This window comes from Nuphar pumila, chromosome 7 (assembly GCF_984573655.1).
Source record: "Nuphar pumila chromosome 7, dmNupPumi1.hap1.1, whole genome shotgun sequence".
Taxonomy (NCBI): domain Eukaryota; kingdom Viridiplantae; phylum Streptophyta; class Magnoliopsida; order Nymphaeales; family Nymphaeaceae; genus Nuphar; species Nuphar pumila.
Window position 1 is genome coordinate 102,838,053 of NC_143255.1, and position 24,516 is coordinate 102,862,568.

General features: G+C 39.4%; 1 protein-coding gene across 1 annotated transcript in view; it reads left to right on the forward strand.

Annotated features, from left to right (window-relative positions):
- The first annotated feature begins 1,119 nt into the window (after positions 1-1,119).
- Positions 1,120-24,516, forward strand: part of LOC149832694 (callose synthase 3-like) — a 111,864-nt gene continuing 88,467 nt past the window's right edge. Inside the window, exons 1-2 of the mRNA XM_090014665.1 lie at positions 1,120-1,254; positions 1,788-1,976. Coding sequence (XP_089870791.1) covers positions 1,805-1,976 — 172 coding nt within the window. The 5' untranslated portion in view covers positions 1,120-1,254; positions 1,788-1,804. The remainder of the gene's footprint in view (positions 1,255-1,787; positions 1,977-24,516) is intronic.

Here is a 24,516-nt window from a genome sequence, read left to right on the forward strand (position 1 = left end):
GAGCCTTGGGTGATCAATGCCATTTTGATGAAAATAAAGTTGTATTTTGAGCCATAAATTTGGCCTCATTATAGGTACAAATTCTTTGAACTTAACTCTTGAATTGAGTCTTAACCATAGCACAAAATTTACTCAAACAAAAAAATAATTTTGACTTATATCTCATTAAAAATATTTAAGTATTCCTTGAATAATCATCAACTATAGTAATAAAATATTATGCTCCTATGTGTGATTTTGTAGGGGTGGCAATCGGGTCGGGTTGTCTGGTCGGGTTGGCGTGTCAGCATATCTCAACCCGAACCCGACCCGTTTATTAAACGGGTCGGCTGTGGCAAACACGAACCCGACCCGTTTAATAAACAGGTAACCCGACACGACCCGCCAACCCATTTAATAAATGGGTTGGGTCGGGTAAACGGGTTTTCAGGTTCGCGGGTCAGGTTGGCGGGTCGGGTTGGCGGGTTGACGGATCGGGTTGGCAGGTTGGCGGGTCGGGTTGACGGTCAGTTTGTATCACTGGTTTCACAGCAAACACATACAAATAAATAATAAATATACATAAATAAACATGACTATGTTTGTACAACTGCACCTGCCCCCTTTTAAAATAAGCATATATTTTACCAATTATACTTATGCCAGTTAAATCAATGATTTTTATGAAAAAAAATAAAGCCTTTAAGTTTTATGCTGCCAGCACGACGACCATAATTATGACAGGGAGAGACAGCGCGACCGGGTGTGGTTTATTTGGATTATAAATTAAAAAAAAATCACGAAAACACAAAATTTGTAGTGTAGCTAAAATAAGAGAGGGGGCATTATCGTCATCTAAAATCCACAACGACCAACCACAGAAAAAGGAGGGAGAAGGGTATTTTAGTCATTTATGAGAATCTAATACCCTTTCTGTATAACGTCTCCAAATCCCCCTAATTAACGATCAGTCGATCACCCGATCAGGTCCACGTCAAGGCGTTAAGAGTCCTTTTAGAGCGTAATTACAATCTAACCCCTACTAAGAAAACTAAATACCCGAACATAACTACTAAAATTAAAAGACGGGGGGGGGGGGGGGGGCGAGGCGCCGATCCTCGAAGAAGGTTTTTTCAGTAAATTTTTCGATTGTATTCGCAAACGTGTTTTCTGTTCCTTCTTGCTCATGCAACCTCAGATAGTGAAAAGGGGAAGCGAGTCACTCTGCTGCTCAGACTCCCTTTGCTTTTGCTCTTCATCCTTTCCCGAGCTAGGGTTTGCATCTTTTTTCCTTCCTTCCTCTTCTTTGCTTTTCGAATATTCTCCTTTTCGTTTTGGTGTCTGCTTCTTGCTGTAGTCTTTACGCTTTGCTTTTCTTGCGCTTTTTTTTTTCACTTTGTGATTTCTTTTCTTTTTTTCCCCACTTTGTGATTTATTTTCTTTTTTTTTTTCGTAAGAAAATCTCGAAGGCTTTGTTTTTTGGTGTAATTTATCCTGATGGAGAGCTGAGAGTCATAGGGTTAGTGTTCAGTGGTTGTTTCCAAGTGAAGAATTGCTAGGTATTTTTGATGAAAAGTTTTCCCCCTTTTGATGTCGTACTGGTTTCTGTATGTTTTGATGTGTTTTGTTGTTGTTGTTTGGTTGATTCGGTGTTTGTTTTCTGAGGTTTTTGATGGGAAATCTCGACCTTGTGTACAATGGCGTCGAGAGCTCGAGATTTGTCCTCTTTCTCTGGTTGTTCAACGGTGATTGGAACTGGAAGGGAGAATCTGAAGTTTGATTTGCGCGTTTCCTTGCTTCTGTTTCAGGAAATTGTAGCGGAAAGATGTCTAAGAACGCGGAGCCGCCTCAGCGGCGGTTATCACGAACGCAGACGGCCGGGACCCTGGGGGACGCCTTCAACAGTGAGGTTGTTCCCTCTTCGCTCGTAGCCATAGCGCCGATTCTTCGGGTTGCTAACGAGATCGAATCTACCTACCCCCGGGTCGCTTATCTCTGTACGTTTCCCTGAATTTGATATGTGTTGCTCTGCTTCTGATACTACTGAATAATGGTCGATTGATCTTTTAAATTTCCTTTTCTCCATCCCATGCAGTTTAAGTTTTGGAAACCATCATTTTTTGTTATTTACTGTATAGTTTAGTATTCTGTGGCTTTCATGCAACAATCAATGCAATATTGTCTGTGAAATACTGAGTGAATGCAGATTAAACTAATAGGGCTAAACTCGACGCTAGTCAAATACTGTAGTGTCACAGGTGATATCTAATATTGTTTTGCTGGATGTGTGTCTTGATGGAATATTTTCCAATATGGAGTCTTATGAATTGCAAAATGAATTTGGGAATATGTTAGACATGGTCACACAGTGCGTTTTTACATGAATACCTCTTGGGATTTGGTGAACGATTTTCTTTAGGGTGTCTGCCTTTCGGACATCTGTTATCTCCTCCATGATATGAGGCATTTCATAATGGACATGGTCTACATGATATAAAAGGATCCTCTAAATGACAGGCATGCCGCATACCCACTACCATAGGAATATCTGAACTTGAGAGCAGAGACCAAAAGAATCAAAGATGACCAAGGGTTACTAAGATTATCTATTTACATATATTATAATGTTTTAGCACCGTTGTTTGTTAATTTGGTTATTCCTGTATAGGTTAACATTTTTCTTTTGCCAATTTTCTCTCATCCTTCCATGTTCTAAGCTTGTTGAGATTCTCTGATATATATATATATATATATATATATATATTATTGCATTTTGAAAAGACATTCATTCTGATGTTAACTAAACTAGACTTCAATCTACATGAATCATTGGGTTGGAAAAATTGACAAAATCTGGGATGGATATTATGATAAGTTATGATTTTATGCCTTGATAAAAGTGTACAACTGTACTTAGATGCAAGAGAAGTTGGAGGTGGCTTGGTAGACATGATCAAGTAAAGTAATTCATATTATATACCTCCCGGTATACAAAGTTTTATAAATCTCCCAATGTATGGCTTTCACAAACCGATCCTCCTCTGTCTGGTAATCTAGCACTCAGTCAAACTTGGAGGTCACTGTATTGCAAGCATAAACCTAATGTACACATCTAACCCTAGAAAGACCAAACATGCTTGTGTTACAAGAGCACTAGTATATGTTGGGTGCAGTGTTGTTAAAAACGCGCCTCAAGGTGAAAAAAGCATGCATCACCTCAAGGCGAGGCTCATTGTGCCTTGATGCGCAGGTAAAAAGCTCAAAGGCCGTAAGGCCCTAAGGCACACACATCATGGGTTATAAGGTGTATGCCTCAGGGTGAGGCGCACCTCAATTAACTCAAGCCAAATGAGGTCAAAGCCCCCATTTGACCAAGATTTTGGGGCTAAGAGGCCCTACCCTAATTACGGTTGGGCCTCTCGCCTCTCCCGCTCTTGACTCTCCTCTCTCTGCATCTCGATTCTCCCTCTTCTCTCTCGCTTCTCGACTCTCCCTCTCTGTCCATCTCGTCTCTCGCCTCTTGACTCTCCCTTTCTCTGCATCTCATCTCTCCCTCTCTCTCTACATCTCGACTCTCCCTCTTCTCTCTCACCTCTTGACTCTCCCTCTCTTTGCATCTCGACTCTCCCTCTCTCTCACATCTCGTCTCTAAGAAGAAGAAGAAGTGCAAACTCGACTCTGTCTAATATTTTCGGTATTTATTTGAGATTTTCTATTTCTTATTGGTTGTTGCTTCATCAATAAAGTATTTTATTTATTTATTTGTATTTGTAAATATTTTTAAAGGTTTTTTTTAAGTTAAAAAAAATTGAGGCTTACGCCTCGCTTCAATTTTTGGTAAAGCGCTACGCTACGCCTTAAACAAACACCGAAATCACTTTGGACGTCGATAGACTCACACACAATAGACTGAACACGCTTAATTTGGTTCAGTTTTGAAAACCTACATCCACGATCTCTCTCTTCTCTCATCCATTCATCTTGAGAGAGAGAGGTTCCTTATATAGATGATGATCACGTTATACCTTGAGTAGGACTCTTGTCCTTAATGAATTCCTTGATTTGAGGAGTCTTGGTTACAAGGTTTGGAGGATAACCATCTTGGTAACCCCTACAAGATAACACTTGCTCATTTGGGTTATCGATGTTCAAAACCGAATCATTAGGATCCATGTTACTATCCTTAACACGCCCTGGCGAGTTGAACGACCTGGGAAGGATGTTGAGCTTGGATCGAAGCATTCCAAACCGTGTGGAATTGAGAGGCTTGGTCATGATATCGGCTAACTGATCGGTAGTGGAAATGTACCAGATTGGTCGCCAACAAAATGTAGATCGATTTCTATGTGTTTGCTGCCATTGTGAAAGACAAGGTTATTTGCCATATAAGTAGCATCAATGTCGCACCACAAGATGGGAGATCTTTGGTTAAGAACCTTGAGTTCCCACAAGAGTTTCTTGAGCCATAGGAGTTTAGCAGTGGCAAGCACAATAGCTCGATAGTCGACTTCCGTGCTTGATCGGGGAACAGTGGATTGCTTTTGAGCACTCCAAGATATAAAAGAATTACCCAGGTAGACGGCATAGCCCCCGGTGGACTTGCGGTCGTCAAGACTCCCGACCTAGTCAACATCATAGTAGGCGAACAACTGTGATTCCCGCTACGAAACATGAGACCAAAGCGTATAATGGCCTTGAGATAGCGAAGGATCCATTTTACAACACTCAAATGATTGATTGTAGGCTAATACATAAACTGATAGACTTTGTTGACGACAAATGCAAGATGAGGCCTGGTGAGCGTGAGGTACTGAAGAGCACCAACAATTTGACGATACTCAGACACAACCGAAAAGTGGAGGCAATAGTGATGGAAACAGGCTTGGTCCATCCATGACAACACGCTTAAGCAAATCAACGAAATATTTCAATTGAGACAACATGATGCCACCTTTGAAAGGAACAATTTCAATCTCCAAAAAATAATTCAGAGAGCCAAGATCCTTGATAGCAAATTCTCGATTTAAGACAGGAATGCGTTGATCAAAAAACCACATAGAATTGTTGGTAATCAATATGTCATCTACATGAATAAGAATATAAGCAAGCACGGGTTCACACTGGTAAACAAACAGGGAAGTGTTAGAGCGTGAACCAATAAAGTCCAATTCCTGAAGGAATAAGTTGAGATAGTGAAACCAGGCACATGTGGCTTGCTTGAGGCCATAGAGAGCTTTGTATAGCTTGCAAATATGGTGTAGATATTGAGGATCCATGAAGCTAGGTGGTTGTGTCATATAAACATCTTTATTAAGGCATCCATGAAGGAACACATTATGGACATCAATGTGGCGAATGTCCCAACCAAAATGGACAACAATGGTAAGAACAACATGGATGCTGGTTGGTTTGACTACCGGGCTAAATGTTTCAAAATATTCAACCCCGACCTCTTGCATGTACCCCTTTGTAACAAGGCGAGCTTTATAGCGCTCAAAGGAATCGTCGGCTCGACGATTGATTTTGAATATCCACTTGCGGCCAACAAGAGGATGGAGGCACCAAAGACCATGTACCGTTTTGGATCAAGGCATTGAACTCATTATGCATTGCATTGTGCTAGTGAGGATCCTTGTTTGCTTGAGAAAAATAGCTTGGCTCAGGCAAATTATTGGTGCTTAGTAAGAAAGACGAGAGGAAGCGAGTACTAGGTGGTAGAGAAAACCTTAGGAGTTAGGGAACCTGTCTGGGATTGAGTGACCATCGAGTGAGTTTGAGACATAAGAGAAGAGAGTTGAGCTGGTAAGGGCCCTATATCAACTACAAGATTAACACAGGGGACTTAGGGGACACAGGAGACAAATCCGAAGCAGAGACAACTGGAAGAGTCGGGATTGTGGTCTTGACATGCGATGGTGGAGATGTGAAGGGTAGGGCGGTATTGGTCGAAGGGGAGACCAATAAGGGAGAAGGAAGCAGAACATGTGCAGGAGAGAAGTGAGTGGGTAGCACGAGTGGTGACTTCTTAAAGGGAAAAAATGTTTCATCGAATACCACATTCTGAGCAATTAGAGTCTTATCACTTTGTTGGTCAAGACATATGTAGCCTTTATGGTGGTTGCTATAGCCAAGGAAGACACACTGGGTGCTACAAAAATCAAGTTTGTGCGAATTGAAGGATCTCAGACAAGGGTAACCGGCACACCCAAAAACTTTGAGGAAGGTATAATCGGGCTCCTCATGAAACAACAGGGAGTATGGGGATCACAATTGAGTGACAACTGACATAAGACAGTTAATAAAAAACACAGCAGAAATAAAAGCATAGTCCCAATACTGCATAGGAACACCGGACTGAGCTAGAAGGGTGAGATCTGTCTCAACAATGTGCCGGTGTTTGCGTTCAGGAGAGCATTTTGCTCATGGGTGCGAGGACAGGACACCCGGTGACCAATCTCACATGATTTCAGGTATGCGGAAACAGACCTGTATTCGCTGCCCCAGTCACTTTGAAGTGACTTAATTGTTCTACCAAAATGATTTTCAACAAGAGATTTAAATGTGTAAAACACATCCAACACATCGGATTTTTTTGTAGATAACATAAAGCCATGTGAACCTAGTGTAGGCATCAATAAAATGAACATAATATCGAAAACCTCTTGTAGAGAGAATCGGGGCAGGCCCCCAAATGTCTAAAAAAATTAAATCAAGCGGACTTGAGATGCTGTGAGACGACGAATCAAAGGGAAAGGTATGACTCTTGCCTTGTTGACAAGCATCACAAATAGTTCGACTAGATTGATTAAAAAAAGGAAGACCATATTTCCTAATGAGATGATGTACCACTTGCATGGCCAAATGCCCCATGCATTTATGCCATTGATCAAGAGTGGTGCACTCCCCAACGTTCACCAATTTATTGTTCGAAGAAGATTGCACAAGGTTGAGCTGGTACAGACCATCCTTACTTGGGCCCTCAGTCACTAATTTCCCCATCCTGCTATCCTTCACATGGCAAAAGGAATGGTGAAATTCAAAGTAGACATCGTCATCGAAAGAGAACCGATGCATAAACAATAAGTTTCTGGTAATATCGGGAACATGGAGAACATTATCCAGAACAAAATTTGAATTCCCGGAAGAAGCAAAAGTGCTACCAGTGTGTTGGATATCCAAACCTGTGCCATTACCCACTCAAACAAAATCACTACCTTGGTATTTGGATTGAAGAGATGAATTGCCGTGGTTTGCTGTGACGTGATGGGTAGTGCCAGAATTAGGGTACCATGAGCCATCATCAGCTGCCTGGGATGGGGCTACATGATAGACTTCAGCGGCTATGGGTTTCTTCTGAAAATGATAGGATCGACACTGTAGGGCACCATGTCCGTGTTTGCTGCTGGCTTGGCAGATAAGAGGACCGCTTTGATTTTCTTGATGCTATTGATTTTGGTTCTGATTGAACCAATTTGATCAACCACCATTGCTGCCATGCCACCTCTACGACCATAATAGCGATTTTGACTGCCATTGCTGGTATTTTCGCTGCCTTGATAGCCACGATTTTGATTGCCATTGTCATTATTTCCACTGTGATTGTTCTGCCGATAGGCAATATTTGTGGTGGGAGACGCTGATTCATTTGCATCAGATTTGCTGACTTGTGCCTCATGGATTATGAGCATACTTAAGAGGTCATCGACAGTCAAAGGCTCGACCCAGGTATTTAATGAGGTGCGAAACACACCATAATCATTTGCCGGAAGTCCGGCTAGGACAAACATGCAGAGGTCATCATCAGGAACTGGTTTGGACGCCATGGCCAACTGATGAGCCAGTGTCTTCACCTTGTGAAAATAGACTGTGATGGAATCTGTCCCTTTCTTGATGGACTGGATTTGAGATCTCAACTGCTAAATGCGAGATCGAGAAAATGCAGAGAACATGCATTTAAGAGTGGTCCACAACTCGTGGGACGAAGCAACGCCAATGACTTGGCTTTGAACCATGTCCGATAATGAGGTCAACAACCAGCTGAGAAGCAGTTGGTCTTGACACACCCACTTATGAAAAGCAGGATTTTCGATGTCGTCTTTGGAAGGTAAAAATCATGCTGGACAGGGTGTTGATCCATCAACGAATCCAATCAGATTCAAACTTCGAAGAAGGGGAGTGAGCTGCGACTCCCACAGTAGGTAGTTATCTGACGATAGTTTTCTCGAGAGAAAGTGCTGCAGATTCGAAGGAGCAGAAAACATTGGCAGCATAGGGTTACCTGACGACTCCATTGGATGACGATCGTTGGATCTTTGATCGCTCCGATACCATAAACGAACATCGAAATCACTTTGGACGTCAACACTCTCTCACACAATAGACTGAACACGTTTAACGTGGTTCGGTTATGAAAACCTACATCCACAATCTCTCTCTTCTCTCATCTATTCATCTTGAGAGAGAGGTTCCTTATATAGATGATGATCACATTACACCTTGAGTAGGACTCGTCCTTAATGAACTCCTTGATTTGAGTTGTCTTGGTTACACGGTTTGTGAAGATAACCATCTTGGTAACCCCTACAGGATAACACCTGCTCATTTGGGTTATCGATGGACAAAACCGGATTATCCAAAACCAGATTCTTAGGATCCATGTTACTATCCTTAACACGCCTCAATGCTTTTCACAACATTGGTTGGGTGTCAAGAAAAGTGGCATTAATACTACATCTATGTGGCCGCATGAATCAATGGTCCATTGGAAGGTAATGTGTATGAGTTATATGAAGGTTATGTTCGGCAGCTCCTTTTCAGAAAGGATTTGAAATCAGAATGATTTCAAATCCTGTGATCTCAAATCACACGGGGTGTCCTGTGACTTGAGATCTCATGCTTTTTAGAATCACATTCTAAAAGCAAGTAAAGCAAATACAAATCACTGGTGGGTCCCTGTAATTTGAGATCTGATGTTCGGTTGCTCCTTAGAAATTATAATCACTCTCTCATGCCTGTGAGAAGGTGATTCTAAAGGATGCAGCTGAACATGCCCGAAATGTGGCTTTTTATTCAAGGAACTCGGGAGGTGTATCTAGTCGAGTGTGGTGTGACAAGGCTAATGCATTTTGTGTAGGAAAACCTAAATAATCTTCGTGTCTTTGATTGAGACACAATAAATAATGAGAAAAATTGATATATGCAATTCTAGTTGAATTTTAGCATAGTCCATCGACTCCATCAAGGGTGTTCAACATGTTTACAAGGTGGAGAAATACATGGCACTCTCAATGTCCCATAGGCATGGGTACAAGTGCGGAGGATATGATGCAGAAATTTCTTAAAAGTATGGTAAGAAGGGTAGGCTATATATGTATGTATTTTCTTGGAGAGAAATTATGTCATGTACCTATGTATGCATGCATATGTGTATATGTGCATGTGTTGTACATATCGTATAAGGATGGGGGTGTATCGTACCGTATTGTAAGTTGTAGGAGAATTTTTTTGCAAAAATAAAAAAATTAAAATTTATCTAAAGATTGAGAAAAAATCTAAAACTTATATAAAAATTATGAAAAAACCTTAATTTTGTGAAAAGCGTTACCAAATGTTACCCCCCCTACACGCACACGCACACGCACACGCACACGCACACGCACACGCACACGCACACGCACACGCACACGCACACGCACACACACACACACACACACATATATATATATATATAAATGTTGTGAATAGCTTGAGGCATAGCGAGGCGCTCCACCAAAAACTGAAGCAAGGCATAAGCCTCAAATTTGTTTTCAAAGCTTAAAAAGACTTTAAAAAATATTTAAAAATACAAATAAAAAAAATGCTTTATTGATTGGGCAACAACCAATAAGAAATAGAAAATCTCAAATAAATGCCGAAAAATATGAGATTAACATGTAAAAGTAACATTAATGCAACAACTTGATCATGTAAATATCTAAGAAATAAAATACGAGCATTCAATAAAAAATTAAGACAAAATATATAACAATCAAATTTCTCAACATCATACTGATTGAGTCAGAACCATGTTCACAGGGATGCTTCTACTTGCCCTCGTGTCGTGTCTCCTATAGCATACTGTTCTTAATGGAAAATTGCACAATGATGAAAAGTTCCCTGTCTTCTTTGCCTTGTCCATGTGACTTAGGTTAGAAAGGTACCTCAGCTACAGGGAGAGAGAGAGAGAGAGAGAGAGAGAGAGAGAGAGAGAGAGAGAGAGAGAGAGAGAGAGAGAGAGAGAGGCCCGCTTTTGATAACATTGATATGTATATATATGTATATATCAACTTGGTGATTTTCTCCGTTTCATGCCGCATCCACTAGCCTCAGAATGCTGATGGTTTATTTTTATCGTTTGAATGAGGGACAACTTCTGCAGTTTTTCTCCAATGAATGCTGCATGTGCTTGTGTCTTTATTTTAATATCTTATATAAGGCTTGTAAAGAGTTCAACACGAACCTTAGTGGGAATATGATGAGTATATGATCGTACAATGGAGTTGTTTTGCCCAGAGTTACCGGAAGCGCCTAGCTAAAAGGGGAAGCGCGCTTCCCCGAAGCGCGCTTCGGAAGCGCGAAACGTCGCGCTTCCGAAGCGTGGGGGGAAGCGTCCCCCTTTTTTGGGAAGCGCGTTTCCCTTTAATGGGGGACGCGTTTCCCTTTAATGGGGGACGCACTTCCCTTTAATGGGAAGCGCGCTTCCCATCACGCTTCCCCCACGCTTCCCCCTCGCTTCCCCCACGCTTCCCCCTCGCTTCCCCTGTTTTTTTCAATTTTTTTGTATTTTTTATTTTTTATTTTTATTTTTTCGCTTCCCCCTCGCTTCCGAGACGCTTCCTAGGTCGCTTCCGAGACGCTTCCTAGGTCGCTTCCGAGACACTTCCCGAATCGCTCCTAAGTGGTCCCACGCTTCCCCGCTTCCTAAAATTTTGAAAGTGCCTCGCTTCCCGCTCCCGCTTCCCGTATCGCTTCCCGCTCCCGCTTCCTCAACTGGCAACCATGGTTTTGCCCCATAATATGACATTTAAATCTATAAAATCCACATGCATCACAAAACGACAACAATTACACTTAACTATCCTGCTCAAACCTCTACCCCCAAGTCTAGCAGCTATTTCCATGCTGGATCATTTGGGAGGCATCTTCCACCATCCATGGACCTCTTACGACACAACTTTTAGGCTTAAGAACACAAGAATATGTGATTTAAGGTGAAAATAGGTAGAACTAAGTTAAAAAATACACCTAGGTCTAAAAGAAAAGGCATACAGGTGAAAATAAAGAAATATCTTGAAATCACATCAAAGAAAATGAATTTACCCTTGGTTTTTGTGCTTTAAAACCTCCTTCAACTCCAATCTCACACAAATCAAACTGCTAGGTCTCGGGTTTGATGATTAGAGGTTAAAAAAGGTTGCTTAGGACGAAAACAAGTAGTTTTGGGGTAAATCACACCTGTAGAACTTGAATATAGTAAAAACCCTAATTTTTGAGGTTGATTTGATCTAAAAAATCAATGGGTTAGCTAGAAAATGAGGTTTTGGGAGAGAGGTAGAAAATGGGGTCAAAATAACCCCTAAAGGCTTAAAAAGGATGCCCCTAAGTAGTCGCCGTCTTTTTGGCATCGAAAAAGTAAGAAAAAGGAGACAATCAACTCACAGAATATGGGGTGTATCACACGATACATCCTTGTATCGAACAATATGGTTCGATACAAACCAATAATTGTAAATTTTACTATATATTTGTAATATCATATCGGTTTTCCTACCAATACAATGATACAACGCATCATGTCGCATGCTAGCCTTCACTGTTTAAAGAATAAATCCCCATACATAGGCAGTTCTAGCATCTATTATAAGGTCAACAATACAATACGGATAAAATTGGTGTGTATGTGTGTATTAAACTCCATTTATGAATGGATGAAAAAACCCTTGTAAATAACCCTTTAAACCTTTAAAATGGATGAAAACAGGTAATTGATCTGTTTTGCAGGTAGATCCTGGTCTGACCCATAGTCTCATACCCAATGAAGTACTGGTTTCAGTACTCGTAGGGTGTCAATGGGTCTAGTTTGTATCGGTTTCCCGACCCGACCCAAACCCAAATTCCTGGGTATGGGCATGGAAAGTGCCACACCAAATAATATCCGGGTTGACACGAACCCAACTTGAGCAATATGCGGGCCGAGTTTGGGTCATGATTTTTACAGGGTACCTGACCCAAGTAATTTATATATAGTTTTAATAAAACTAAATTTCTAAAATTATGCAGGTCCAGGCTTGAGATTCTATTTTTGTGACCCGACAAAACCCAGATCCAGGGACCCGGTTATTAGTTATATGGGCGGGTCTGACCCGACCCATTGACAGCCCTAAATAGTCGTGTTGACATGGGTGTGACACCCTTCTGGAAGTACCCATGTTACATAGGGTACACTTCTTCTCTTATTTGATCATCCCTAAGGATATGAAAAAGGGAATTGAAGGAGAGAAGTCCACCACAAAAAAAAAAAATTGTCATAATTGGTGTGGTTATTAACTTTTAAAAGACACTTCCAAATATCTCAAAGTATTGTTAATACATTATCTAATAAGTCATGATATAACTGGACAATTGTTATGTTCAAGCTATTCTCTCATAAAACTTTTGTCAGGACTTCTCCAAGTCGCAAAGGTTCATTTGACTTTTGCGATGATTATATTAATTTGCGTGGCAGATATACTCATGCATTGAATAAACAAGGAAGGATTCACATTGTGAGCCTATAATTATATGTAATAGACCCTATCCTGGACAAACTGTTATAAAAGGTGTATTATTGTATTTATCTAAAGTGGCTAATATATGGATTTATTGTGCTGTGTTATGTTGTAAGTGTTCGAATTCTTTACATCTACACACAATTAATGCCACTGAAATCAAAGTATTATCCATTTGTATATGGAGCTTCAACAGTAGCTGGGTATGCATGCTTTTGCCATAAAGAATAATAACATGAAGAAAATCCATGATGAATAGCTTACATTGAGTATTGGAGAGTCAGATTCGCCTTATTGTAAAAACATAGGATTAGAAAATCACATTTAAACTAAAATGGATAATCTTAGCAATCATAGTTCTTACAATACAAATGCTTTAGTTCATAAAATAAAAGACAATACTATCCCATGAACATTACATGTAATAAACTTAGAAAGATAGTAGAGAGAACCACATAAACTTAGTAAAAAAAAGCTTTTATGGAGGTCTTATTTTGGAGATTGGTAAAACTGAAAAAAAACATTATGTAGTTTCTATAATTTGGAAGTGCATTCAATAACCTTTAAAGCCTTCAAAAATGTTGAAAATAACTTAGCCTTAAAAAATGTTGAAAACAACTTGACTAGTATAGTTTTAGTTACTAGAAAAAAATCCTCTTCTAATGAATAGGAATCCTCACCATGAATTTGTGGAGATGCTTCAGTCATGACTCTTCTAGAATTGTCATATTAGGTTTCGTACCTTAATGATCCCCTTTCAAGTAGTTTGGTACTCCTGTTTTTTTTTTTTCACTTCATCTTGCTGATCTAGTTTGACATTGATTAGGCTATATAAGTGGGCACTATTATGCTCTTTAAGGCAGTACCTGAGTTTGATCTGTTAAACATTGTTGAGTCTAGTAAGGAACTTTTGTCTTTTTAAGATAAACATGGTTTTAAAAGGCTCTCAGGTTGTAACAAACCTAACTCATACCCCTTAAAAGTATATTTTTTTTAAAACCATTGCAGAAATCTTTCCAGAGACCCGAAGCCTTTACAGTTTCACTCACAATTGGATAACTAAACACACCACCAGGGATCTTATATTTATCTTCCAAACCATAACACACTAAATTTTATTAAATAAGTAAGAATAGTATCAAGACAATTGCATAAGAAAAATTCAAAATATATAAACAATTTAATGTAAAGAAAAAGAAAAGAAAAAAAAAGAAAAAAAAAAAAAGAAAAGCCATATTGTCCTTCTGTGAAGTTGTCTAGCAAACGTGTAACACTCATAGCTATCTCAGAAGCGAGTTACTTCACTGATCCTCTGAGGCTGCGAAAAACCACAAAAATAGGGGTGTTAGAAATCTGAGGAATTTTGTATACGAATCCCTCTAATGAAACAAATAAGTTTAAAGAATACAGATAAGATTTCATGCAGTCACTTAGAGGAATAATATTGCAATAAGAACATGGTTTAGATAAGCATTTAGAGTATTCAACGTGCAACATGATATAACATTATGCATTCAAACATAAAGGGTAAGTAGAGAAGCAAGTAAATATGCATGATCTAATGCATAACAAAAAAATGTATGATGTCTGTGCACATGCATGTATACTTTATTATCTTTGATCAAGTTCTCTTATTATATGCATGTCCCTATTAAATGCATACAATTTAAGTTCCTCTTTTTATTACCGTTGCCCGTAGATACACCAAACGGGTAAAATTTTTGAGGTCAAGTATGGTTTCCAGGGTAACTTACCACAAAAGTTGTATTTTATTATTGGGTTTCAAACTTAGCCCTTGACCGACCACGTCCAATAGTGTCACTTTTTTGGTATACCAAAACAACAATTGTGTCTACACACAACCCTCAGGTAAAGTGACAGACTCTCCTTAAAACCGTGGTTAGGAGAAAGAACCTCAATATCAGGTTCATGGGTAATCAACAATGCACATAGAGTTTTTGTATCCTCGTGGTCCTCCAAAACCAAAACTCTAAGATCTCCATTCTAACAACGGGGGATCTCAGAACATATATTATACTATTTTTTTTCTTTATCTTGTTATTAAAGACCAATTATTTAGTTTGCAATTCAACATGCAAAAGCAAAGGCACAAGCCCACATATTTTTCTGCGAGAACCATCACGGGACCACCGCCCACGAAAAAACATAGAACAATACAACAATAATAATATGATTTTTGCGATGCATTTAAAATAAATAAAGGAGGAGCAAACCAAAACTTAAGGCTCACCAGGCCTACGATGATTCATTTTGATCATCGATGCATTATATGCAAAAATCATAACAACAAGCAATATATGCAATGATGTCAACATGCCTCCAAATGCACATTCGTATATACCAATTTAACCAATTAACAATGTGCATGAAATATAACATTCATATGCATGTGTTCACTATTTAAGTACATGTGCTTTTATAAAACCATTCTATAAACATGCTTTCATTCACGAATCACCTCAATTTGAACAGGTGAACACTCATGCATTTATGTACATACGCAATACACATCAATTACTTGTATGCACATGCACTTGAAATAAACTCCAATAGACACAATAATTAAGCATGTCCCATAAATCTAGGCATATTAAACTTTTCATTCATAACATGTAGTAACATCAACATACATGGACATAATACTGCACACATTCATATCATGTATGCACCTGCACTAAAACAAACCTTAAAATAACATATAAGCAGGCAACTCATGTCAAGCATGTTACAATCCCACTCTTGGCATGGATTAAAATCGAGATATATACTCTTACTAAGAACTGAAATCTTCATGCACTACCGAACGTTTATATATATATGTATAATTCTTTTTTTTTTTAATTTTTTAAATAGGGGTTTACACCCATGTTTTCATTTCATGATCCATTTCGATTTAACATGTGGACACTCATGCCGCTGTCTTCATGTAAAAACATATCACTTCCACCTATGCACAAGCATAGAGAACAACTATGCATTAAAGCCATGAACATGCAGCATGTTCATAATATCATTCTTTTGAATGCAATATGGCTGAACAAAACATGGAAACCACTGAGCAGAAGAATTTATCATATGTTAATGCTCTTTGCATGAACAAAAATCTTTACATCAAAATCCATTGGGCTTGGAAAAATGCATACATATTTTTTTTTGTTTGAATAGAATAGCCCGGCACACAGCCGACCCAGTCGGCTGTGGCTCGCAGGGCACCACACAGCCCGGGCTGGGCCTGTGCACCACTTGCCACTGCCTGGGAGTCAGTCGAGTACTACTCAGCTGGCTGCCGGCCAGCCCCCCCAAAACTCAACAAGAAAACAAAAGATTTGTTTTCTGTTCTGTTTTTCTTTTTTTTAAAAAGAAGGTCATGCCCAGCCAAGCCCACTTGGCTGGGCTCTGGAAAAGCCTGGCAGACCGGGCCAGCTGATCTGGTTCAGCTGGCCCGACTGCCTTGGCAGGGCGTTCAGACCTGGCCAGCCTAGCTACTAGGCTGGTCTGTTGACCAGGCCTGCCCTGCAACACTTGCTAAAAAGAGGTTAAATATATATTTTTTAAAACTGGCCCACAAGGCTGCCCTTGATTCCTGCACGTGTATGCCCATTCATTTACAGGCTGCAAGTGCATACAATCTCATCTGTCAGGCATGTATGCATACGTGAGACTCTATGCTGTTTTACATGCATGTTTAGCTTAATAATGCAAGTATGCATTCATGTGCATGCTCTTACGCAAATATATTAGCATATACACTTAGGTATACATGCATATACGTATTCATACAATTATACATGTATGATCAAGATTACAATTAGACATGACAGATTGACATGCTTTCATGTGCAATTCTACCTACAAACGGGTGAAGTATACATTCTCATGCTTGATCCAAGACAAGTATGCTACAAACATACTCATACATATTTTTATTTAAGTATACATATTCAGATTCCTTAATATGGATCTGGATCTCAGACAGTGAGTCAGATCCATTTTTGAAAATGGTGGACGACTAAGTCACACGGACTCGGCTATAAAGTCGACGCACCCGCGTCGACACGCCCAGACACGGGTGTGGCTTCGAACACGGTCAACCAAGTGTCGGACTTGGTCAACACACCGGGGCCGAGTCCGTTTGCATTTTGGACTCGGTCAACTTTGATCGAGTCTATTTTTGTCCATTTTTAGGGCAAAAGACGTATAAAAACTAAAAAAAAATCAATCTTTATATATATATATAATTGAGTCTTATTATTGTTATATATATAGCTGTGTCCCCTAATGGGCACAACTTTGACCGAGTCTTATTATTGTTATATATATATATATATATATATATATATAGCCGTGTCCCAGTGTCCAAATTTTTTGAAATTGCTCCGCACCTGTACCCGTACTCGCACCCATGTGACATAGGTGGACGGATCCTGGATTAAAGATAAGACATTAAGAATGGATCTTGGGTAGTGAAAGGATAAGCTGGATCCTGGATCAAAGATAAAATTAGGAAGTGGATCCTGGATCAGAAATAAAGTGGAAATGGATCCTGGATATTAAATAAGAATTAAAGAACAAATCTTGAATAGTGAATGATTGGATCTTGGATATCTGATGAGATAATCCAGGTTCGAAAAAACAAATTAGACTCTGGATATAGATAACAAAGCAAAATTGGATAACAGATCCAGGTCCAGAAATAGAAAATGGATAATAGATATCAGATCCAACATTGGATCGGATCAGATATCAAATGTTCAAATTGAAACATAAATTGGATCTCGGATATAGATAGAGTATCAGACAAAAGAATTGATCCGAGTCCAGACTAAAATCATTCTGGCTTAGAAATTGACTGAATTGCCACTCTGAATAGAAATGGCCAAGTTTATAAATGATTTTGCCCTGTAGGGCAAAGCGTGACACTTGGAAAGCTGGTTTGAACAAGGTTGAACTGGGTTCTGAGGTTTCTGAACTCATGGGAACTAAAAAGGCACTGTCTCAACTAGACTCTCAGACCGGATGATTGAAAAGAGACATAATTCTCAGTGAAATGGTGAGAAATTCACCATAGAGTGAAGTGAGTAATGAAAGTGTACTGGGTTTGAGCTAAAATGACAATCAACTGAACTAAGGTGAACTAAATCCGGAGCTAAATCCTAGCTAGGGCTGATTAGGGTTAGCTCAGTTCTAGCTGAAATGAGCTAAAATGGATTCCAACAATGTGAGAATTAATTGAAATTAACTAACTCTGGTACAATTGGATAGAATTCGAGCTAGAAATGAGCTCATTTCACATGAAATAAACCAAATTTAGCTGAAATGAATAGGGTCTACTCATCGTGAGCTCAAGGGAGCTTAAAATGAGCTTGGCTGGGTCTGATTGACAAGGGTCTAAGGTGACCTAGGGGTCAAATGGTATTTTTTTGGTAAAATACGGTGAAATGACACCTGAACGAGAATGGACCTAGGGGTTAGACTTCTTCACTGTACTAAAGGGGTTGGCATATGTGAAGGGGGTGTCCGAAATCGAATGTAGAAAATTTGGGGTATTTACATGCGTATGTGCCAAATAAACGCATAAAGTATATAGGTATTATTTCTATACATATAACGTGCAAGTATTACATGAAAGCATAGCGATGTACAAAAATGCGTACATGCTTTCTCACACATGGCTACATGCATCTACAACTTGTACATTGAGAAAATCGTAGGGATAAAATCTACTACGAAGCAAGTGCTTAAAAGTTATTTTTAACATGAAATAAAATTCTGTTTTGGCATTGAAAACACATATCAAATTTGATTCTTTTAGAGTGTAAAAAACCAAAAACGCACGTATGAAAGAGGATCCATAGATTCTCATCCATGTACTCTAGAGTGAACATATAGATTCACTTTTTAACTATGGATTTACACCAAATATTGCATGAAAATCGAATCGGCGTTCGATTTCTCACTTGTTCAAAAAGAGGGAACCAATACCTTTACCGAAGATCGAAAAAGGAACAAGATCAATGGTGAAAAATGCCGGACGATCGAAGAAGATAGCCTTCTTCTTCTTCCTCCTCTCTTTTCCTCTCATTTTCTCTCTTTTTCTCTCTCTTCCTCTCTTTTTCCTTCTTTTCTTTTTCTTCTTCTTTTTTTTGATCTATTTATAGAGCTCTAGATGGGCCGGAGAAGAGAGTGCAGCCCCAGCTGGAACTTGCTTCTCTCTTAGAGTTCCAAAAATTTCGAAACTCTCCAAGTGTTGACTTTTCAAATTTGAGTATTTAAAAAAAAAATTTTCTTAAAGCTTCTAAGGCATGAACAAGGGCTCTATAAAGAGTCCTAAACTCTCTAAAAATAAATCTTGGAATTAATTAAAATTAATTATTATTTATTAATAAATAAATACCTAAAAGCTTCCAAAAATCATATTATTGAACTAGAATACTTCTAAAATGATTTTATATGGGTTTAAGGGCTCTACTTAGAGTCCTAAACAATTGTCAAATTAAATTTACGGAATTACATTAATTAATTATTTAATATTAAATAATAAATAAAATTTTAAAAGCTTCCAAAAATTATCAAATTAACTTGGAAGGCTTCTTAACATTAATTAACTTCAATTTAAAAGTTTTTAATGAATTTAAAGTTGGAAAAATCGTTGGGCATGGGTTTGGATGATCCAAATCCATCTAAAAAATCCAAATGGGTCTTGAGCTGGATCCAATCTAGATTAATGTGGGTCTTGGATAGAGTCCAAATCCATATTAATTTGGATCAAATCCATAAGATCCAGTCGGATCCAAATCCGGATCCGAACTGACAAACTGCTCAATTTTTAAAAAATGGGATTTTCGGGCCCACCGTAGTCCGAACCATGGAAAATAAAATATCATTATACCCAGAATTTCGAGACGCATCCAACGATATATAACTCGAATTTCGCTTCCAAAATTCGCCCAAAAATAACCTGAATTTTGCTCGAATTTAAAAGTAAAAAATAAAATTGTTTCTCACGTTTCAAGTGGCTCCTTTAGACCTAGTTGATGAGACCTGGGCCATGCCCACTCTCAAAAGCATCAGTCTAATATCGAGGATCAAACGATTTTTCTCCAGACTTAGCCAAATTTTTGACCAAATCAGAAAATGACTAATTGCGAAAATACGCGACATTACACAGATGGTTGTTCCTGCAAGTTCTCTTAACTGCTTTGGAAGTTATAACTTTCAGGTAAAAATATTATAGGGAGGCTTCATGGAGTAATCACTAGGCATTTTTTTGAGCATCCATTGTTTCAATGATATTAAATTCCTTGTAACAAGATTGCTATGTCGATGAACAATTTTTTTGTACTCTTTGTATAGTTTGAACCTCTCTTCGACTTTATATATTTTTGAGAACTTTCCCAAGTTTCTAGTGATGGTCTGTGTCACATGGGTGCGGGTGCGACACTTTCAAAAAACTTGGGTGCGGGGGTGCGGAAAAAATATATATAAAAAAATAAATAAATAAATAAATATATATATATATATATATATATATATATATATATATATATATATATATATATATATAAAGTCCAAAAGTTGGACATAAATGACCTTGGGTGCATTGAATGCACCCAGGGTCAGGTTGACCGCATCGGGTGCGGGTGCGACGCGGGTGTGACACCTAGTTGGAGAGTCCCTGTGACATAGGTGATGGTGGCTGATGTACATTACAAGGTTGCCTCGATCACTCTTACTTGTCCGAACAAAGTGGATGGCTTAGCTTCCCCAATGTGTGTCTGGCTAAGTCACATGGGTGCGGGGATTCGGCACTTCCAAAAAACCTGGGTGCGGGGGTGCAGCAAAAAAAAAAAAAAAAATATATATATATATATATATATATATATATATATATATATATATATATATATATATATATATATATATATATATATATATATATAAAGGGTCCGGGTTCTCCCGACGCGGGTCCTGGGCAAGGCCTAATCAATACCACCACCAGCTACGCTTCACGTCACTTTCTAGCAAAATAATTAACTGGCCGGGCACGACCTTGACCTTAGCTGCCCGCCCTTTCCCCTCTAACCCACAAACCTCATTTCACCACATCAAGTGCTCACGCCATTTTTTTATTGTAATGGTTATAAAGATCAAACCAAGACCCATTAGTTTAATTTAAGTAGAATATCATTGTATCTCCTTGGTCAGGATGTAATTACTCGGGCTTTAAAATCACCAGTCAATATCTTATTAGTTTTGACCTCTGTTTTCGTGACTGTACCGCCTCCAGCCATCTTTTCTACCTTTACATTTTTAGATTTCTTTATGACATATAATAAGATATTTGGAGATTTTGTGTTTTACGCTTTTTCCTTCTGGAAGTGGAGGTGAGACTAGTTGGGGGCAATTAGTTAGTGCATCACGTGAAGGAACTTTGGTTAGAGTCCCCAACCCTGGTTGGGTGCAACACTCAAGACATGTAAAGGGTTAGTGTGATGTGATTTGAAGTAATAAGGGGCAGCAGCGTTAGCTTTACTAATTTGTCCCAAAAGCCGAATGTTGGAAGCATGGGAAACAACGAAGGATGAAAGGGGGAGATTGGTTGCGCATCAGAGACCGGGGCAGTAGTAGTGCAGGCACAACAGGGAGCTTTTCAGGCGCAGCAGCAGCAGCAGCCTTGGCCGTGAATGATTCCCTTTAGGTTGGTGGCTTCAGAGGGGAGCTGTTTTCCGTTTGTGGTCTGGTTTGCTGACTTTTGATAAGAAGAAAAAGCAAGGTTTTTTTGTGTATTTTCCTTAAGAAAAAAGTAGTATTTTTCTTCTTTTTTTGGTGGTTTTAATGGAGGTGGGTGGTGGTGTTCTTGAGATGGTAGACAAGAGAAATGTTCGTGTTGGTGTTGATGGTGGTGGTTTTGAGGACGGGGAGAGAGGAGTTGGTGGTGAAGAGAGGGAAGGTATTAGTCCGGCGCGTCAAAAGCTGTCTCGCACCGATGCGTTCCCCTTTAGGATGCCTCCCTTCTCCTGTTGTGACAACAACCTGTGATCATCGCATATTTTTTTCTCTCGTAATATTCTCTCTCTTCCTTCTCTTTTCCTTTCCAACCTTTTATTTTCCTCCTTTTTGAAGGGAGAAAAGATAAAAGAACGGAAAGAAAGAGAGAGGAGAAAAGAAAGAAGAGCAGAGAAGAGAAATTCTTTTGCGGGTCTCACTTGACCTTGATTTTGAAAATATTTGAAATAACTCGCCTCCGTTTTTGAAATATTTGCGGGAAAATCGGGAGACGGGATCCGCTCGTTGGTACGAGGTTCGACCGTTCCTGGCGCCTTTACCAGGGGTAATCGAACCAAGGGTTGAATTTTATGCCTTTTGCTTTGCAAAGAATTTATCTAAGTTTTTATCCTAAGTCTAAATGCACAATGAATCATGCTTGTGCAATATGCAAAGATGTATGCTCTTTTTGAAAAAATATTTTGAAGAATTTCCAAGTGAAAGGGCCCATCAACTTGTAGCGCTTGTCACGAGCATAAGTGTATCGAGGAACAGTCTCTCTTCTGTCAAAGAAATCCCAGGTGATCTCCTCCTGATGCAGCTTCTCGATCAGAGCTCGGCATTGGATGACTGTCTTCGGCTGCTTACTATTGAACCTGAAAGAATTGGCCTTCGAAGGAACGTGTCGCAGGAACCACGACTGCAAGGCGTAAGTGCATCCTTCTACCAGAATGGTCTCCTCAAGAGCAAATCGAGCCAAGCCTTTGTAAAGGAAGGCTAATGCGGCCATGGAAACTGAAAGCTGACGGGTCTGCTTGTTTCCCCATCTCCGAAAGAGCTGAGCAACTCTGATATCTATGAAATTCTGACCATCTTGGAAGAAGGCTAACCCTACTGTGCACAGGATCATGGCATGCTGAATTCTGTCCTTCGCTGCTCGAGACAGAGTGTCAACCTCTTTGTAGGCTTCATATTTTTGATATAGCTCGAACAGGTCGATGAACTGATTCCCACTAATCTCGGTGAGAGGCCAGGATCTGCTCCCGGTTGCTCTTGCTAAGGCTTCCCGAACATCCACCCCTTTGATGTTGATCAAAAACTGCTGCTCGACAGGATCATCTGGCTGACCAGCTGGTTCGGGCAATCCCATAATGTCGTTGAACTCGTCCATCAGTAGAGTCATCTCTCCCCATGGAAACCAGAATGTGCAGGTACGTGGATTCCATCGTTCTGCCATGGCCTGAATCAACGCTCCATTGATGACTCGCTTGCCTACCGCTGATGCCATCTCCAACCCGCAGTCATCCAAGTGGTCTGGGAACATACGTGAGAAAGTGGCGAACCAAGAATAATACCATCGTGGGAAGAAAGGACGAGACTGGATGACCCGCAGATCCGGAGATCCATCCTGAATCTGATAGAAGACATGATCTCGGGAAAAGACAACATTGAGAGAATTTGACGCCATTGAAGTGATACTGGGGTAAAGAAAATAAGAGGAATTAGATAGAATGCAGGACTTTATGGATAGACTCTTTAAAGAATCAAACCTGGAAATTTTGAAAAGGTTGATACAATTTTAAAAGAATTTTCCAGGATTTTGAAGAAAATTTAATAAAAAAGAGAAAAAGAAATGTAGGTAGATAGAAATATACACCTGGGGTTTTTGAAAATAAGGGTAAGTTTTGAATAATACACCCAAGTTTTTTTAAAAAGGGTCTGATACCTATATATGAGAGAATAAGAGAAATGTCACACAACCAAAGCTGCACAAACAAGGATGCGCATACAACACTCCCTAAAGGCTGACTCTAAATGCAATATTTGAAATGGCTTGTAGGACCTTAATCCTAACTCTAGGGTTCAAATTATCTGATTCCGATCAAGATACGCCGATATACCCAAGCCGAAGCTCGAAGTACGTGGCATAGAAATATTTCTCCGGTTCTAAGGTAATGGCTCCTCAACATCCTTGAGCACCTACCGATATACCTCGGACTATGGCCCTTAGGTACGTGGCAGGGGGGGCGCGAACCCAAATAAGTGGTCCAGTTGTGAGGCTCTCTCCCGAACTATGGTTCAGTGAGACAGCCCAGCAACGTGAAGACCGGGACAATATAGGTAAGGAGGTTTTCAAAAATATGTTCAACATGCAAGAAATCAGATGGCTCTAATGTAAGTCTTAAAGAGATAGATTAAAATGAAGAGAAGCATACACTTGCATTCATTGTTTTGCATTCAATCCCTAGAATTGAGGAGAGTTGTATTTCAGACCTATGTCTAATGTGAGCATGAAATAATCTCCTCAATATGGTCCTACCAAACCATACTTAAATCCTATATGCAATGATGTCAGCTTAGGACAAAATCTAGGCCCATAAGGTTTGCATGGAAAATATAGCTGACATATGAAGAATAAAGGCTTTAGATAATATCAAAGCAAAAGAAAAAAACATTAAATTCGACCGGACGAAGACGAGTCCCATCACGGTCGCCAAACCTGTGATCATCGCAAATTTTTTTCTCTCGTAATATTCTCTCTCTTCCTTCTCTTTTCCTTTCCAACCTTTTATTTTCCTCCTTTTTGAAGGGAGAAAAGATAAAAGAACGGAAAGAAAGAGAGAGGAGAAAAGAAAGAAGAGCAGAGAAGAGAAATTCTTTTGCGGGTCTCACTTGACCTTGATTTTGAAAATATTTGAAATAACTCGCCTCCGTTTTTGAAATA